This window comes from Thamnophis sirtalis, unplaced genomic scaffold, assembly GCF_051295495.1.
Source record: "Thamnophis sirtalis isolate CommonGarterSnake01/CBP01778 unplaced genomic scaffold, rThaSir2_p1.2 scaffold_1, whole genome shotgun sequence".
NCBI lineage: Eukaryota > Metazoa > Chordata > Lepidosauria > Squamata > Natricidae > Thamnophis > Thamnophis sirtalis.
The window spans coordinates 66,781,136-66,799,835 of NW_028261381.1; the positions used below are offsets into that span (position 1 = coordinate 66,781,136).

The window sequence follows — 18,700 nt, forward strand, 5'->3', positions numbered from 1 at the left end:
GCCGCAGAAGTACGTGTGGCACGGCTCCGATTCCAAGGGACGGCGGCTAACAGAGAGCTACTGCGAGACGTGGCGGACGGATGACACCGTGGTGACTGGCCAGGCTTCCTCGCTGGCATCAGGCAAGCTGCTTGAACAGAAGAGCAACAGCTGCAGAAATGCCTTTATTGTCCTATGCATCGAAAACAGCTTCATGACATCTTCCAAGAAATAGAACCCCTGAATGTGCTGGTTGCGAGTGGAGGCGGGGAGTCCAAATGCCCCCCTTTCTGCAATGGGGAGCAGGCAAGGGATTCCTCCCCCTCCACCATCAATCAGAATAATGTGTCCAGCCACTTTCATAATATAGCATCCACCAAGCAGATAAATGAACAAGAAAGCCAAAGAGCGTCTTCTTATGAGTCCAGCACAGATCTGATGCTGGTTATTTTTATATTTTTTTTGTTCTCGTCTCCCCTTGAGCACCACTGCTGGAGGGGCTCAGGCAGGGCAGGATTTGTGTGCAAGGCAAGTCTCCAGGCAAGTGCAGCTCCCAAAATGGTTCTGGTTCTCTCTCTCTCTCTCCTGCCCCTGTGTAAAATTTCCTGTTTCCCATATCACCTCCCTTTCCCTCTTGCCTTTCCAAATAGTCCACCCGTTCTTTAAAAGAGAAAACCAAGGTCGAGTGGGATGTCAGAAGATCTATTTATTTGCATTGACTTAGTACAAGAAGTCTTCCCCAAACAGGGGAAGTGCTGAGGAAAACGTTGCCTTTGGAAGCCCTGATGGTGAGCATGTTAAATCCCAATAACTTGGGTACCATCTGCTCTTCTATGAGGGGCATGGAGCCAAAGGAAACATAGGATCTTGCTGAAAAATTCAGGACCAAAGTTGAGAGTTTTATAGCCCACCCACCCCCAGGCAGGCTTTCCTGCACCTGCCCCACATTATCTCAAAAACTTTCTTTTCAAAAAAAAAAAAAAAAAAGTTGCCTTAGCAACTCTGCTGGCCCTGCCAGCCGTCTCAGCTGCTTTTGCTTTTTAAATTTCAGACACAGAAGGAAGTAATAATGCTCCCTTCAAAGGCTATTTACAATTCCCGATACACAGTTTACTACAACATCCTTCGCAAAAACAGGGTCAGAAGAAAGAGACAAAGAACACTTAGTCATTATTAGGCACCATTCTTCCTTTAATTGCTCATTCCTTGTTCTTCAAAGAGGCAAAAGGGTTAAAAGGAACCACCTTAAAGGTAATTTAGATGTAGGATTTTCCTTAGAGGGCTCTCCTGGAGGGGAGCACAATCGGAGCAAAGTTGCCACACACAAAAAGAATTTATATTTGTTCCTTTATTGAGGATTTTTGTTGTTGTTAAAAATATTTTTCTTCTCTGCCTTGCAGGGAAGTTGCCAATTTTTTTAACCTCTGCCCAGCATTTGCCATACAAATTGGGTTACAGAAAAATCTGGAGAGCCCCAGAGTTCCCATTAGTTATCAGAGCCCTGCCAATCTTGTTCCCTGGCCCTGCTGATAGCAGCCACCTCTTGGAGAGAGAGTTTGTTCCAGGCCAACCATCCCATTCACCTTCAAATCTCAACTACAAAATAACCAGGGAACACACAGCGGGAGCAAAAGCAGTTGCCAGGTAACAGTGGATTAGACAAGAAAGCCAAATGCACCCACAAGGAGCTGCCTTCAGCATGTCAGATCGGGTTAAGTCAAATCCTGACAAACCCCACCCCCAGCGCTAGTGCAGGCTTGGAGGTTCAAATCAGTTAAATGCTGTTTGCCACCCCTCTCAAACCAAAGTTAAAGGAGACCCACTCCTCTAGTCTTCCGCTGCTCCTAACACTGGGACAGGAACCATGCCTACACATTCCAAAGCATTATTTCAAGGGGTGGAGACCTCTGGAGCACAGGCTGGGGTTGTGTCTTAAGTGCTTCCTTCCCCTATAAAAGCATGGCTGGATTCCTGATTCTGGCTTCAGCCTTTTCAAAAGCCATCTTAAGGGCAAGTCACAGCAAAGCAGCTTGGCATCTCTCCTCTGCATGTAGACTTAACCGCTATGGAAATGTCTCATCCACATCACCGGTCTTGCATTTTGGTGTCCAAAACTCAAGCCAGGCTGATGCTTGCTCCGTATCCATCCATTTGAGTTGTTTTTTTTTTAAAAAAACCAAGGTGCTAAATTCCTACCTAAGCTTTGTTTTTATTGTCCTAACAAAATGTTATTACTGCAGTGGGGAAAATCCGTGCAAGTCCATACAGTCAGTTTTTTTTTACTGTCTACTGTATTTTGTGACATTTTAATGCAGTTTTAAAAGCCTGTGGACCTTTATATCTTTGTCAGTTGCGTGTTGTGTATTATAAACTGTTTTCTAAAGGCACTGAATAAAGGAAAGTATCCTCCAGACTGTTGCATTGGGTCTTTACTGAAATCTTAAACCTGGCCTGGAGCATAAGAACTGGTGACAGATGCTTCTGGGTATCTGTGAAACAGAGATACCAGCATCTGGGGAGCTTCAGTGTTGAAACTACGACTCCTAAGCCATAAGACTTGCTACATCTTTTAAATTAAAAAAAAAAATGCATTGTAAACTATAACTGCGGACATATTCAACAAGCTTAGAAATACATACAAGCTGCTGCTTGAAATGCCTCTGCTTATGTTCTGACCTACTTTCCTTTCAAATCGGGCTTCTCTAGCGGGCTCCTGAAGGGATCACGTGAGTCAGCTCCATAAAATGAAAAGAAATGCTTGGGTTTTGTGAAAGAGGAGCACAAGCATCATTCAAAAATGCAAGCTCTTGGTTTCTAAATGAATTGGAAGATTGGATTGTCTAGTTCATTTTGGTCCTATCTTAGTATTTTCATGAATTTAAGGGCATTTTTAAGCCTGGTAATTTCATTCTTTGCAATATGTTTTCTGAGTGTGGCAATTACAATCATCAGGGGTCAAATACGAAAAGCATCTGTTTTCCTATAAGGGGGAAAACAGAAATGTGTGTCGCGTTACTACAAATCTCATCACAGTATATTAACCAGTAGCAACATTAAAAGTGCTTTAGTCTCGATGCTCTGGTGACTGGCAAATTTACACGACAGAACTAGGAAGATAAATGTTTAAAGGCAAATTCACACAATCATAAAATTAAGTGCCCAATTATAATATTGGTAAATATTATTTCAGTGTAACTTGGTTCAAGAAACAGGGAGAATTGTAGCTGCCAGAAGAGTCAACTGCATCAAAGTTGCATTTGAAACCAAGCAAGCTTTTCTCTGAGCTTCTGCAGAGCTCCAATATTGTGAAAATAGGGATGCATTGACTTTGATAAGTGCTGATTGTCACGAGAGCTGCACTGGTCTCATCTCAACTGAGACCTTGCAGGAAAATCCATCTCCATGTACGTACATAGATTGGGGTATTTCTCAGGCTTTGGAACTAGCCAGTTCCAGGCTTCCTTCCTTGTCCACGTTCTCCTCCTCAACTGGGCTGCAGAGTTCCTTGGCTGGTGTGGTCTCTTCTTGGGGTGTCTTGCAAGCACTGTGCCTTGCCATCATGTACACAAATGACAAAAGATACAGCGTGGCCAGAACAGTGAAGTAGCCAAAGTAAACGTTGAACTGGAAGAGGAGAAAATGCAGGAACATTTTGAGAAAGAACAATACCTTTACTTCATTAACCTCAATGTAAACAAACACACAAAAATGAAAGCATCAATCCACCTAAGGATTGAAAAGAAGGACCTTTAAAAGAATAGTATAGGTAATCCTCGACTTACGACCACAATTGAGCCCAAAATTTCTGTTAAGTGAGACATTTGTTAAGGGAGTTTGTCCCATTTTACGACCATTCTTGCCACAGTTGTTAAGTGAATCATTGCAGCTGTTATTAACACAGTTGTTAAATGAATCTGGTTTTCCCCATTGACTTTGCTTGTCAGAAGGCTGCAAAAGCTGCTCACATGATCCCAGGACACTTACAACCATCCTGAATATGAACCAGTTGCCAAGCATTTGAATTTTGATCACGTGGCCATGGGGGTGCTGCAAGTCTTAAGTGTGAGAAATGGTCACGTTTTTCAGTGCCGTCGTAGCTTTGAACGATCACTAAACGTGCTGTTGTAAGTCGAGGACTAGCTGTAAAAGGGCCTTGAAATTGGCTCGGCTCAATGGGGCCATTCAGTGTAGCACCCTACTGCCCACAGTGACCATCCAGACGCCTCTTAAAAATTCTTCCAGTTTGCCCGCAGGGTCATTTTTTACCCTCCAGAGCCTCCAGGGAAGCTCTGGAAGGCCCCTGAAGGCTCTGGAGGGATAAAACTGGCCTACAAGTAAACCGGAGTCCATTCCCAAATGACCGTTGTCTTACCTGAACGGTCCTTCTATGGGTGCTGCGAAGGGAATCCAATCATGGGTTAACTTAGCCTTCTAGCCTTGAGACTGAGTATGCAAATATCAAAGTTACGCCTCCTCTGACTGGACTTCCGCTTCCTCCCCAGTTCTTATTACGAAGTCCACCGAAGAAGCATTATGTCAATCCTGAACAAGCCGCAAGTCATCCGGCACTACGGAGTCAAGTCCAGTCAGTAACAAGTCACAGTCAAATGGAGCCCTGACCAGCCGAAGCTGCGGGCGGGTTTGGATTCCCTTCGCAGCACCCATAGAAGGACCGTTCAGGTAAGACAACGGTCATTCTCCTGTGTGCTGCTCCGGGAATCCAATCATGGGATATATCAAAGCAATGAACTCCCAGGGCGGGAGCTAGGCTGGTCAGGCTCCTCCGCAGACGGAAGGACCCTTTGCAACACTCTCCGCCCAAAGGACGCCTCGGCCGAGGCGAAGACATCAATCTTGTAGTGGCGAATAAAAGGCGATGGAGATGCCCAAGTGGCCGCCCTGCAAATCTCTTCCACAGACGCTTGCGTCGCCCAGGCCGCTGTGGTGGCCGCACTCCTGGTGGAATGAGGAGTGATTCGCCTTGGAACCGGTCTGGAGTGGGTGTCATACGCCAACGCAATGCAAGCTTTCAACCATCGGCCGATGGTGTGGGAGGACACCTTCTGTCCCATTGAAGATGGCTGGAAGGAGACGAACAGGGCCTCCGATCTTCGGAACGACGCTGTGCGCTTCACATAGCGACGAAGAGCCCTGCGCACATCCAGATGGTGCCACTGACGTTCCCGCGGATGAGACGGGTGAGGACAAAAGTCCGGCAGGACAAGTTCTTGAGTTCTGTGAAACAACGAGTTTATCTTTGGAAGAAAGGTCGGATCCAAACGAAGCACTACCGTGTTCGGGTGGAAGATGCAAAGATCTGCACGAACCGAAAGGGCTGCTAGCTCCGACACCCTCCTGGCCGATGTTATGGCCACCAGGAAGGCCGTCTTGAGTGTCAGCAAGCGGAGGCTGATGGAGTGTAGGGGCTCAAAGGGGGCAGCTGTAAGGGCCCTGAGAACCAAGGTCAAATCCCACGTGGGATAACGATGTACCGTCGGCGGTCGTAAGTTGGAAGCACCCTTAAGGAAGGTTCGAACTCGCAAGTGCTGGGATAAGGAGCGGCCTTGGCCACCCCCGACCACCGTCGACAAGGCTGTGACCTGCCGGCGAAGTGTGTTTGGTGCCAACCCTTTGTTGAGGCCGGACTGCAAGAAATCCAGAACCTGGGGCACCGAGGCCTTGATGGGATCGACCCCGGTGCGTCGGCACCAGCGGCAGAAGGCCTGCCAGGTAGCTTCGTAAATACGGGTAGTCGACGGGCGACGGGCCGCTTGAATTGTAGAGATGACTTCTTCTGAATAGTGGAGGGCCGCTAGCATCTCCCGCTCACGTGCCACACGGCTAACTGCAACAGCTGAGGGCCCGGGTGCCGGAGGGTCCCTTGGTGGAGCTGAATCTTGTCGTCCGGGATCCTCCAAGGACGCGAAACGGACAGATGGACGAGGTCTGCGTACCAGGGACGTCTGGGCCACATTGGAGCGACCAGCAGCACTTCCGCCTGTTCTGTCAAGATCTTCTGAATGACCGACGGAAGGATCGGGAGAGGAGGAAAGGCATAGAGAAGGCCGGCCGGCCAACGGCTGCGTAGAGCGTCTACCCCCTCCGCCCCCGGAGCCTGGTATCGGGAGTAAAACCGGGGAAGTTGTGCGTTGTGCGGGTGAGCGAACAGATCCACCTCGGGCAGGCCGAAGCGGCGAGAGAGCTCCTGGAAGAGAATGGGGTGGAGCTGCCATTCCCCCTGATCCACAGTCGCTCTGCTCAGCCAGTCCGCCTGAGTGTTGGCTTCGCCCGAGATGTGCTCCGCCCGAATCGATGAGAGCCTGGGCTCCGCCCAATGGAACAACCTTTCCGCTTCCAGCATCAGAGCTCTGGACTGCGTTCCCCCTTGGCGGTTGATGTGAGCCTTGGAGGCCACATTGTCGGTCAGGATTAACACATGGTGATGAGATACAATGTCCCGAAATTCCAGGAGAGCCAGACGGATGGCCCGCAACTCCAGCCAGTTTATGCTGTTCGCCAGCTCCTGATCCGACCATCGACCTTGGGCCACCTTGTCCAGGGCATGGGCCCCCCATCCGAATAAGCTGGCGTCCGTTGTAACTTGAACTCGGTCCGGCTCCTTGAATGGACATCCCTTGAGGAGCCTGGACGACATCCACCAATGCAGGGACCGCCTGGCCTTGCCCGGGAGCTGCACCTTGATGTGGGAATGACTGGTATGCGCTCTTTGGAAGGGCAGCAGGAACCACTGGAGAGGACGCGCATGGAACCTGGCCCAGGGCACCACGCTGATGCAGGAGATCATCTTCCCTAGCAGCTTGGAAAGCGACAGCAGCGGTACTCGCCGATGGGATAGCGCATGATGCGCTAGGCGGTATATGCTCTGCCTTCTTTCCGGGGACAGGAAAACCTCGCACGACATCGAGTTGATGGTGGTTCCCAGATGAAGGAGGGACGTGGTTGGGCACAGGTGGCTCTTGGGCAGATTGAGGACAAAGCCATGGTCCCGCAATGCGTCCATCGTGACCTGTAGGTCTCGGAGGGCCTGATCTCGAGAGGACGACAGCACCAACACGTCGTCCAAATAACAATTGATGCGTATTGGAATTGAGCGAAGGGAGGCTGCCAATACTGCCAGAAGCTTGGTGAACGTGCGCGGGGCCGAGGAAAGGCCGAATGGCAAGGCCCGGTATTGATAATGACGGCCGTTGAAGTGAAACCGCAGGAACTTCCGATGTGCCGGATGAATGGGCACATGGAGGTACGCTTCTTTGATGTCTATGGAAGTCATCATGTCGCCTTGGCGGATGGAAGCCAATATGCTCTTTAGAGAGTGCATTTTGAATTTTTGGTATTTGATATACTGATTGAGCTGTTTCAAATCTAGGATTGCCCTCCATCCCCCGGAGTTCTTTGGTACTAGGAACAAGATGGAATAAAACCCCTAGGCCTCCCTGCCCTTTGGGAACTTGTTCTATGGCCCTGATGGTGAGAAGATGAGATATCTCGGTGTCCATAAGGTGCCGCTTTGACGGGCACCTGGGCACAGGGCACCTGATGAACCTCCTCGGGGGGATGGATAGAAATTCTAGCGTGAGACCCAAACTCACTACTTGAAGGGCCCAGGCGTCTGACGTGAGCTCCGCCCACCGGTGGGCGAAGGCCAAGAGACGTCCTCCTATGGGCCCTACCTCCTGCGAGTCAGCGGTATCTGCGAAAGGATCGGTTGCCCGCTCCTCGGAATGACCGTCTACTCTGCGCCTGACTCTGCTGGCGCCCCCTGTCTCTGGCCCCGGCTCGGTCCTGGCCACGGTCCTGTGCCTGGGAGAACCCCCTGGTATAGTTGGGGACATAGGGGGCAGAGGTAAACCCCGAGTCCCCAGACCGAAAGGGCTGCCGTCTACCATAAGGCTGTGGCCTTCTGGCCACACGGGCACTTGTGGAGGGAAGCACCCTACGTCTGTCCCGAGTCTCAATGAGAATTGGATCCAGCACTGAACCAAACAAGGCCCCGCCCTTAAAGGGCGTGGATGCTAGACGCCACTTGGATTTGATATCAGCTTGCCAGTGGCGGAGCCAGAGCAAACGGCGAGAGGCCACATTGGAAGCCACGGCTCGGGAAGCAAACTTTGCCGCGCTAAGGGTGGCATCAGCAGAAAACTCTAGGGCCGCTATCAGTTTGGTGACATCCTGATGGAGGCGCAGTTCCTCCGGATCCAGCCTTTCCTGTAGCTGTCTCAGCCAAACTAAAGAAGTCCTATTAAAGAAGGAAGCTGCAGTGGCTGATCGCAAGGCCCACGCTGCTGCCTGATGAGTCTTGCGAAGGACCGATTCGGCCTTGCGGTCCTCGGCCTTCAATCCTTCCGAAATTTCAGAAGGAATTAACGCCGGTGAAGCAAGAGCCGCTATGGGAGCATCCACTGTGGGAAACTGCAGGAGGGCCTCCAACTCTGGGGAAGATGTGAAAAGCTTCCTATCACCAGACCCAGGGGGCTTAACCGCGGTCGGCTCATCCCACTGCTTTTGGATTAAATCAAGAAAAAGCTTGGGAGATGGGATAAAATCCTGCAGAGCCACCTGCTCAGCAAAGAGCCGCTCGGTGGCATCCAGGCCCACAGCAGCACTTTCTGCAGAAATTGCCTCCCCCATGTGGGTGGTAGTCTTGGCCTTATATAGCAGGGATTTGAAAAGAGTGTGCCTGAAAAGCCCAGGGGGCGGAGGCTGGTCCACAGGAAGGCCCTCGTCACCAGAGAGTTCCCTATCCTGGATTTCACCTTCTTCCACTAAGGGAGATTGTGCGCTAAACACAGAGTGTAAAGGGGAAGGAGGATCAGTTTGCAGAATGGAAGAATCCCCTTGTACTGCTTGGGGAGCCAGGCCTGAGTAGGCCAGAGTAGGCCTGGAGACCTGGGATCTACGCGCTAATTCCGCATCCACCCCTCTGGAAATAGCCTCTGAGATCATGCTGTAGAATTCAGCAGAAAGGCCCAAATCCTGGCCCTCCAGAGGCCTGAGGCCTGCAGCTGTGGGGGTGAACGTGGCAGAGGGCCCAGCGCGTGGAGGTGAACGAAGAGAAGCCCCACTAGCCTCCGAAATAATTGGGGGAGAACGAGGCCCGAAAGCCCCTACCTCGGGAATAGGGCCCTGGGGAAGCTGAATATCAGGAGACCAACCCTGCTCAACAACCCTCACCGGAGACACAGGCTGCTGAACCAAAATCGGAGGGGAAGAAATGGGAGCCCCAGATGCCTTGGGGGGAACTTTGGCCTTGTCCTTGCGCTTGTGCGACTTATCCCGAACAGTAGATGAGGCTCGAGGCCTACTAGTAGAGGCCCTGGTCGCGGCCCTGTTGGGCCCAGGGCTGGCCCCTCCCTCGCCAGGGGAACGGGGCTCAGAAACTGGCCGGACAGTACCTTGCAATTGATCAGCCATGATATGAGTTTGAAAGAGCTCAATCAGCGAGACAAAGGAATGCAATTGAAAGCACTTCGCCAAGAACGCCACGTGGAAGCAGAGACTAAGAGAAGCGACCTCCTCCCTGAGTCAGCAAACTCGAGTGAGGGAAAAGGGAGGGGCGGAAGCAGTGCGCAGACTCAAGCGCGCGAACAAAATCTGCCTTCTCATCCCAGGCGTTAGAGCGCATGCGTGAAAAGCGCTTCCAAATAAGGTCACCGGCTTCAAAGGCGCGAAATTCAAAGGAACCGCAAGGGAAATTCCCAAACAGCCGATCCGTGTAATCCTCCGGCAGCCGCTCCAGCGAGGGCACAAAGGAGGGAGGCGGGGAAGGGGGGGAAGACCCGCTCCGACAAGCCAAAGCCTCGGATCTGACCGCGCCCGCGGGCGGGTGCTATCCGGCAGGGGTGGCAGCGCTGGGAGACTCAGCTTCCTTGCGCGCTGATAATAAGGGAGGGCAGGCGGAGAAGCCCCACTCCAGCTGCAGCGATCCGATATCCCTTTAAGGGAAATAGCGAGGGAGGAATCTGCTGACAGCAATCTGCCGCTTTACCTCCAATCCAGCAAGAAATCCACAGTGAAAAACCAAGTAATTTCATCCTTAACCTAGAATATTAGCAATTAATCAAGAGAGCGTTGAAAATAAGTCTCGTAGGCTTGACTGAGTAATAAGGACTGGGGAGGAAGCGGAAGTCCAGTCAGAGGAGGCGTAACTTTGATATTTGCATACTCAGTCTCAAGGCTAGAAGGCTAAGTTAACCCATGATTGGATTCCCGGAGCAGCACACAGGAGAACTTCCGGTTTGACCAGAGGGCTGGGGTTTTTTGCACTCCGGAAGCTTCAGAGAAGCTCCTGAAGCCTCCGGAGGGCTTTCGGGGGGGGGGGGGAGGCTGTTTTTGCCCTCCCCAGGCTCCTATAAAGCCTCTGGAGCCTGAGGAGGGCAAAAAATGGCCTCAAAAAAGGCTGAAGTCAGCAGGCCAATGCACGCATGTGCCCTGGCCAGCTGACAGGGCAACGCCTCGCGTGGCCTGACAAATGGCTCTGCGTGCCACCTGTGGCATGCGTCCGCCATCCCTAGAGCTATGATGCCGAATTTTTTTGTGCCGAAACCAGAATGTACGTGCATGTAAGTGTGCTGGAGCACTGGAAACCTGAAGATCAGCTGGCCGGCATGCCATGCAGGTTTTTTGTTTTGTTTTGGGCCATTTTCAGACCATTCTTTGGGCATTTTTGGGCCCTGGTTTTGGCCGTTTTTCGGGCCATTTTCAGGCTGTTTTTCAGCACTCCGGTGCCTGCAAAGAGCACAGTGCACGCGTGCGCCAGAAACCAAAAGAGCAGCTGGCAACAGCACGCCTGCCCACAGACAGGGCTATGTGCCACCTCTGGCACGCATGCCGTAGGTTCACCATCCCAGACCTAGAGTGCCTGAACACAAACACAAACACTGGCCCTACCTAACCACCAGCAGTCAGACCCAATCTCCTTCCTGTGAACACATAGAAGAAGAAGGAAGAGGGACAGGCAGAGGAACCTTGCCACCTCAATGGCAGTGACGTGGAGAATTGGAAGTGAGCAAAATAAGTTCGTTTGCTCTTCCTCTGAGCTCAGAATTAGTTTAGCTTTAAGTACCCCAATCAAATTAAATGGGAAAGCCCCACTGTGAGGAGTTATCTATCTCCACACAAGCTTCCAAACAAAATTGTTGGTCAGGGGCAACTTTTATATGGCTTCCCATAACAGGCAAGGCAAAGCCTTCCTGATAGGCAGCTTCCACTGAACAAGGAGCAGCTAAGGTAACTGTAGAGTAACTTGCTCTTTTCCTTACCTGGGAATGGACTGGCAGAGCCAGGCCTCTCTTATCGGTTATGATGATAGTGATGATGGTTTTGAGAACTGTGGCAAGGAAAGTATTGACACCAAACACCAGAGCACAGAGTTCTTTGGACAGCGAAGATGCGATCTGGAAGCTTCAGTCAGAGAGAGAAAACAAATTAGCTTTGTGCCACTTCAAAATATCCTGAGCAGAAAGAAGACACACATCCTGGGTAAGGGATCAGCTTTTGGCTGGATTCTGCTCATTTGTTGAAACATCTTGGCAAACGAGGGTCACCCACAATTGCTACTGTCAGTTTTATTTAAAGTCTCAAAATGTTACAGCAGACTCTTCCATCCTCCTCCTGATATTTATAATACACCAACAAAATGTGCAGGATTACAGCCAACCCATCTGAGGACAGCAAACTAGGGAAGAGGATGCTACCGCAATACATACTACTGCTATAAATTTGTGGGAGGAGGGCCCTTAGAGGGAAAAAAAACCCTGGAAAATAAGATATTTAGAAGACAAAATTATTTGTCATCATTATTAGCGAACTATTTTCAGATTAGGTGCATTAACCCATTGGCCTGGTAAGATAGTAGGAACATCTGATCCAGTATTTTTCAGTTTTAACATCCTTACAAAAACCCTGCATTATCCTGGAATATTGCACTGTGTTTGGATCTCGCTCCGTGTGCAACCATGTAACTTTACAGACACGTGAACGATAGCTCTCGCTCCAATGCTGAACTAGTTTCCTAGGTTGGCTGGCGGAAGCTCTATGTATCCATTTTTACCAGTGTAAAAATGTAAATTTAGCTGTCAGTTCTCACCACCATCACTCACATGGCTATAGGCACAAGAAACTGGTAGGAGCCCCTGAAGAGGACATAGGCCACATAGCACAGCCAAATATTGGCAGTTGTGTTCATCAACAACAGTAGGCCTGCCTGGACTGCTGTCACAACCCCAATCACCAGTTTTGACCAGAAGGCCCATCGGATCTTCACAAAGCCAGCAGAAAAAGCAGTGATGGCACCTAGGAAAACACAAATGATTGTCAAGAGGAGACAAGTCCTTTATAGCTAAACCGGGCTCTAGTTTTCTATGCAGTATTCTACCTTCTTCTATGATGAAGTAGTATACCAGAAATGTCATGGGGGAAAAAATATCCTTAAAACTAAATTTGACAACTTTCTGATTTAATGGAATGCGACTCCAATTATTCTGTATCCATTCATTAGAGCTGACACATATATCAACTACATATAGGCTATTCAAGGATGCTGACTCACTTTGAATAGCATACAGGTAAATAGATTTTGTCCAAGGCCTGAGATACGATGAATCAAAGTGAATGCATTCGGACTCACATGGATTTTAGGATAGTGTAAATTAATTGGGGTGGGGTGGGGTGGTAAAGTTCCAATTTAAGAGGGTTATGATTGCAGTAGAACTGTTGTGAAATAATATAAAAATAAATATTTCAGGGAAATATCTTTTCCTTTTTATAAAGTATTGATCACTTCTTCCAATGGTGGTTTTTTTCCTTGCTGGAAGTGGTGCTTCCCTATCTTTTTGACTTAAGATGACATGAACTGAGCCTGTAATCCCTGTCATTAATGAACCAGATAAGACGTTAATTTTACATGCTTGGCAATGGGGGAACTAGAGCACGGTTTAATAGGATGGGGGAACTAGAGCCCGGTTTAATAGGATTTGACCAAGCAAAAGCACACTCACTGAGGGTTTAGCACCTTGGCTATGTTTCCCAACCACTTTCTATGCAAGGTGACTAACACAGGCCATCTCATCATTCCCAAATGATTTTTACAACAACAGCTGCAGATTTCTTAGTTCTACAAGAATGGGAATCACAACCAAATAATTATAGAATATCCGCGATGACCTTAGTATGAACAACAGAACCTGCCTTTGCATGAAGCTGCTTAGGGCAGTGGAATTGGATAGTCTACTTCATTATTAGTGGAGCTCCTGGTTAGTCCTTGTAGGGGGCATAGCAGACTAAAAAGACAAATACATAAAACCCAGCTACAGAAGACAAGTAATATCCATATATACCAAGCAGGGTAGAAACAGCTTCCACTCCACCATTGTAGACTTTTCTGTTGTCCTTTGTGGGATATATTTCATTCCATAAAATATGCACATAATAAAGCATCAGATAGTAGCCAGCAGAATTGAATATCCACCAAAGGGACCAAAGTCTCAGCTGTGGCTTTCGTACAATAATGCCCAACTCCTTTACCATCCGGAATAAGACCAGATTTTTCCAGGAAGAGACCTTATACCACATGGGCTCTCCTGCCCCAGGGTTCATTTTGTCCAGTTCTGAGGGCGAGGTACCATTACACCAGCTCTTGCTCCTGTTGAAGAAGAGGCTGCGTTTCGGACGCTTCAGGAAGAGGGTCAAGACCAGCCCAAAGCCCATGAAGCCCAATGAGATATAATTCACTGTCATGAAGGTAGTGCCTCCAACTGTGACACAGAGTTGTCCCACCACGGAACTGGTGAAGACGCCCATCAGCACGGAAGACCGGGAATAACTGGCCATGCGCTGATAGCGTGACGGAGTGACCAGGGTGAAGATGTAGGAGGAGTAGGCTATTCGCGTAGCCATTGTGATTCCATAGAAGAACTCCATGAACTGCATGGCAATGATGCTGGTACCAAAGATCAGCAGCAGCCAGATAGCAATGTGGCTCAAGCTCTGTAGCACCAACATTGGCTTGTACCGTAGATAGTCTGTGAGTAGAAAGATGGGCACTAATACTGCCATGTAAGAATACGACAGGACAGGTGTTATTTCATTGGTCACCTGCAAGAGAAAACCAAACAAAGTGCAACTGATTTAGGCTAGTGAGTAAAGCAGAGGGATAAAGAATTCTAGTGTGAAAGAGGTCACATGCATTTTCACTTTATCTCACCTATATTCTAATCATCTATGGCAGGTCCCCCTCCTTCATGATTTACTAATAATTTGGGTGCTTCTTACTCACATTCTTTTTTTTAGCAACAGGCACCAAGACTTATTCTAGGTACTAGCCATCCTGTGTTTGGGAAGCTGGAAACAAAACAACTATACAAGAAGGATCAGCTGATTCAGGGACACCAGGGTTGGGTCTGGAGTATCCATAAGAGAAAGAAGCCTCCACCGCTATAAGAACTTGATGGAATTCTGGATGAATGGAAATACATTGATCATTGGGTGGGCAGGACTGAAAGGAGAAAACAAAGATTCACAACTAACCCAGAAAGCTATCAAACGCTAGATTATGTCCTGGTTCATCAGACAAACGATTTTTAATCAAAATTCCTAGGGATGAAATGGAGTTGTCCACAACGGGAAATGAAATGACAGCAGGTAGCTTATAAAAGAAGGCAAAGCACCTTCAAAAAGTAAGGACCATGGTGGCTGAAGGGGAAAGGGGGGGGGGGAAATCTCCACTCAAATGTTGAAGACAATTATTTGGAAGAATACCTTCCATCCACCCCCACTTTATGGAAATACAAAGTATAGGAAAACTGAAAGCTGCTTTATACCAAACCAGACCATTGTTAGATTGGTAATATTTCTTGGACATTTCACACTAGAATTTTTCATGTTTTGGTGTCTTAGGAAACCGCCTCCACCCCCACCCCCTTTAGTTTTTCCAAACGTTCATTCTGAGATCTCCGCTCTGGTTGAAATCCACACGTATTTCTTGTCAAGGAGGTTGATTAAGCTTCTTACAGTTGCTTTAGACTGGAATTTGACGTGTTTTAGCCATGGCAACAGAGCAGCAGGAGACTCTGAACTTTGGCCGGACTGAATGTGCTGACCAACCCTGCTCCTCTAAATCTCCCACAGACAGGAGAGTGGAAATAATATTAAATTTCAGTGACAAAGAATGCCAAAGATTTTGATTCAAGAGATCTTTCTCTGGACCATCTTGTCATTTAAAAAAAAAAATCCCATAGAACTTCCCCAGCCTGATATCTCCCAGAGGTAATTTCTCTTCGAGCATTCTTCCTTGGAATTTGGGTAGTCAAAGTCCAACTTTCTGACATACTCCGGGGGGAAGAATGGTATGTAAGAATATACTTCAGGAAGGTTGAATAATTCCTTTTCCGTAACTCAAAAGTATTATCAGCCCTGGTAGCATGAGATCACTACAACTTGCCATCTGGTACTTTATCATTCCTCTCTCTTCTACCTTCAAAGGACGTGACCATTTGTTCTGGTCAAGAAGTTTGGGATATTTTAGCAAAAGTAGCTGAGCACAGTTTACAAATGGAGTTGATGCAGAATATATGATGCCTCCTCTATCTTTGGATTCATATATCATCTATACTTCTAGATCAGGGATGGACAACCTGAGCTTCAGAGATCAATTGGCTGGTAGATGGATTTATTTGCAGGACTGGAGCCTCTTTGAACCACAGCGGCTGAAAATCAGTGACATGATTTGATGGCACTGTGATAAGGAACAATGAAAAACAATAGAACAAACCGAAGAATTTAGGCTTAAATTTAGTGACGAGTGCCCTCCCCAGCTGCTCTCCCCTCCAAAACAGGACAAAATAAAGTGAATACATCAGCTCCACTAATAGCTATAGTTCTGCCTAATGTGGTACCCAGATTCCTCAGAAATAATGAAGTCCTTCACCCTGCAAAACATTGCCCATCATGAAATGCCTTCAAACCCCATTCCAACCTTTAGCACAGGGGTGTCAAACTGGTGGCCTGCAGGCCAGATGCGTCACACACAGGCTACACCCACCCCAGCTCCGTGAATGGAAAAAATACCACAAAAGTCATGTGATGGCAACGTAACACGGTGAGTTTAACACCCGTGCTTTAGCATATTCAGCTGTGAATCTTCTCTTATAACTCCATCTGAAAATGTCTTCTGCTATTGCTTGCCTATTGAGATACTCGCTCTGGTGTCTTTTTAATATCAGGCCAGCCCGTTTCTCTTGCTGAATAATTTTTGTAACTACAGGTAGTCGTCAGATTACAACCACAATTGAGCCCAACATTTCTGTTGAATTTTGCGGCAAAATGAGTTTTGCCCCATTTTACGACTTTTCTTGTCACCATTGTTAAGTGAACCGTTGCAGTTGACAAGTAAGTAGCCTGGCTGTTAAGTGAATCTGTTTCCCCACTGATTTTGCTTGTCAGAAAGTCACAAAAGGGGATCATATGAGCCTGGGATACTGCAACCGTCATAAATATGAACCAGTTGCTCAGTATCTGAATATTGCTCACATGATCATGCGGATGCTGCAAACGTTGTAATTGTGAAAAATGGTCATGTCACATTTCCCAGCGTCGTTGTAACCTTGAACGATCACTAAATGAACTGTTGTAAGTTGAGGACTACCAATAGTTTATTAATTTAATTAGTACTTGCAATACTGTGTGCCAGGGAACAGTTATTCTTTGGGTTTACATATATTTAAGTAACTTTTATTGCTGGCTGTTTTTAATGTTTTAATTGGTTGAGTTTTAATATGATTTTATATGTCTTCATTTTTGACGGAGCTACCCAGAATTGGTTGAAAGATGGTCAGCTATATAAATGTTTTAAATAAATATAAATACTTTGCCCCCAAAACTTCCGCTATTAGACAGATTAAAGTGAAAATTCTACTCCACAACTCTCCACCCATTATAGCAATAGCATTTAGACATATACCGCTTCATAGTGCTTTTACAGCCCTCTCTAAGCAGTTTACAGAGTCGGCCTATTGCTCCCAACAATCTGGGGCCTCATTTTACCCACCTCGGAAGGATGGAAGGCTGAGTCGACCTTGAGCCTGATGAGATTCGAATTGCCAGATTGCAGGCAGTCGGCAGTCAGCAGAAATAGCCTGCAGTACTGCATTCTAACCACTGCACCATTGAGGCTCTTTTATGATACACAGCACTAAAAAAAAGAGGTTTCCATAAGTCAGGAGTGATCCCCCCCCCCAATCACACATCTAACTCTGCTCTCAGCGTGCGAAAAAGCTGCCATGCGCTAATTGATAACCTCAGGTGCTGAGCATTCACTCATCCAAAAGCACAGCAGTCAGGCAGAACGAAGTGTTTGGGAACAGATAACCTGTGTATGATTATTTTTTGCCAAAACGACAAGAGCTGCCAATGTCCCAGAGAGACCTCACAAGGGATCAGAGAGAAAATAGACCTTGCTCATTACTAAAAGAAGATCAAGTGTTCAAAGAGAAACTTAATGAAACCAGAGCAGCAGGTCACAGCCACCTACACACAGCCATTGCAAAAAGCCACCTTTGGGGAGGGCAGTTAATTCCTCATTCTAAGCTTTTGGTTCTTTAAAACTACTAAATAGGGAAATGCATAGAACATTAAGTGTTTGAAATATTTTTTTAAAGAAACAAAACAGTAGTATAGTAGCTAGTAGCGAGATTGGTCAATGGATTCTTAGGAAAATAGCCTGGAAATAAATATTAATCTGTATTTAGAATGTTTATTTAAATAAAACAATACCTGGGAGGTACCCAACCTTATAATCATTTTTATAAATGCTTATACTGCTATAAAATAGTTATACTCAGCTTTCTACTTAAAAATGAGTGGAACAATGTAGTGTGTATATTAAAAATCAGTATCTCAAGCTCCCAGGAGTCTTCCGCTACTTAGGAATAGCAATAGCACTTAGACTTATATACCGCTTCACAGTGCTTTACAGCATCTCTAAGCAGTTTACAGAGTCAGCATATTGCCCCCAACAATCTGGTTCATTTCACCGACCTTGGTAAATGTTAAATGCAGTCTTTGGTCGGCTCAATTTTACTCAATCCATGGAAGTAGCTGGGAATAACCATTCATTTGATTAAGGCAACAGTGCGACACTCAAAATTTAGCCTTCCATCAGCTCATCAATGGAGTCAATATCACAGTTTGGAATGGGATGAAAAAGCTCCAAGCAAGCTAGAGAAATTGTTAATTGATTTCACTAAATTTAGGAGACCACCTGTAATTGGCACAAAGCATTAAATGAGGCAGAGTTACTATAGAATAATCACGGAGTCACTTCTACAAAAAAGAAAAACAGGTACGAAAATGGTGAAGGAAAAGAAGGACAAAATAACTCTAAAAGAGGATGAAAACTTTACAAGGGTATATATTTTTGGTATTTTTAAGGATTCTAATATGGGCCGTGTGATACCTTCTTCCAGGTGCACTGCACCTCAACTCCACCACAGCCAACTTGGCTAAGAATGATGAGAACTATAGTCCAACTGTTCTGGAGGGATCCAGAACAGAAAGAATGGAATGGAAAGAACGGTCACAGAAGCAATTGGATTAGACATTTACTTTGCTAGCTTGCATTGTCAAACTATTTGCTGAATCAAAAGTTAAAATGTAAGTCTCCGCTTCAGATTATCAGGGCAACAGGCAGCAGGTCAAGCTGAGATTC

The 18,700-nt window shown here is 47.2% G+C and overlaps 2 protein-coding genes across 7 annotated transcripts in view; one reads left to right on the plus strand and one right to left on the minus strand.

The window, feature by feature from the left end:
• The window catches only part of COL18A1 (collagen type XVIII alpha 1 chain), a 195,023-nt gene extending 192,633 nt beyond the window's left edge, over positions 1–2,390 (plus strand). For all 3 annotated transcript variants that reach the window (XM_087714621.1, XM_087714608.1, XM_087714614.1), the window contains one exon: positions 1–2,390. In XM_087714621.1, coding sequence (XP_087570747.1) covers positions 1–214 — 214 coding nt within the window. In that variant the 3' untranslated portion in view covers positions 215–2,390.
• The window catches only part of SLC19A1 (solute carrier family 19 member 1), a 27,957-nt gene continuing 10,403 nt past the window's right edge, over positions 1,147–18,700 (minus strand). For all 4 annotated transcript variants that reach the window (XM_014068240.2, XM_014068239.2, XM_014068238.2 and 1 more), the window contains exons 3-6: positions 13,335–14,091; positions 12,099–12,291; positions 11,259–11,400; positions 1,147–3,603 (exon numbers count right to left, since the gene is read on the minus strand). In XM_014068240.2, coding sequence (XP_013923715.2) covers positions 3,409–3,603; positions 11,259–11,400; positions 12,099–12,291; positions 13,335–14,091 — 1,287 coding nt within the window. In that variant the 3' untranslated portion in view covers positions 1,147–3,408. The remainder of the gene's footprint in view (positions 3,604–11,258; positions 11,401–12,098; positions 12,292–13,334; positions 14,092–18,700) is intronic.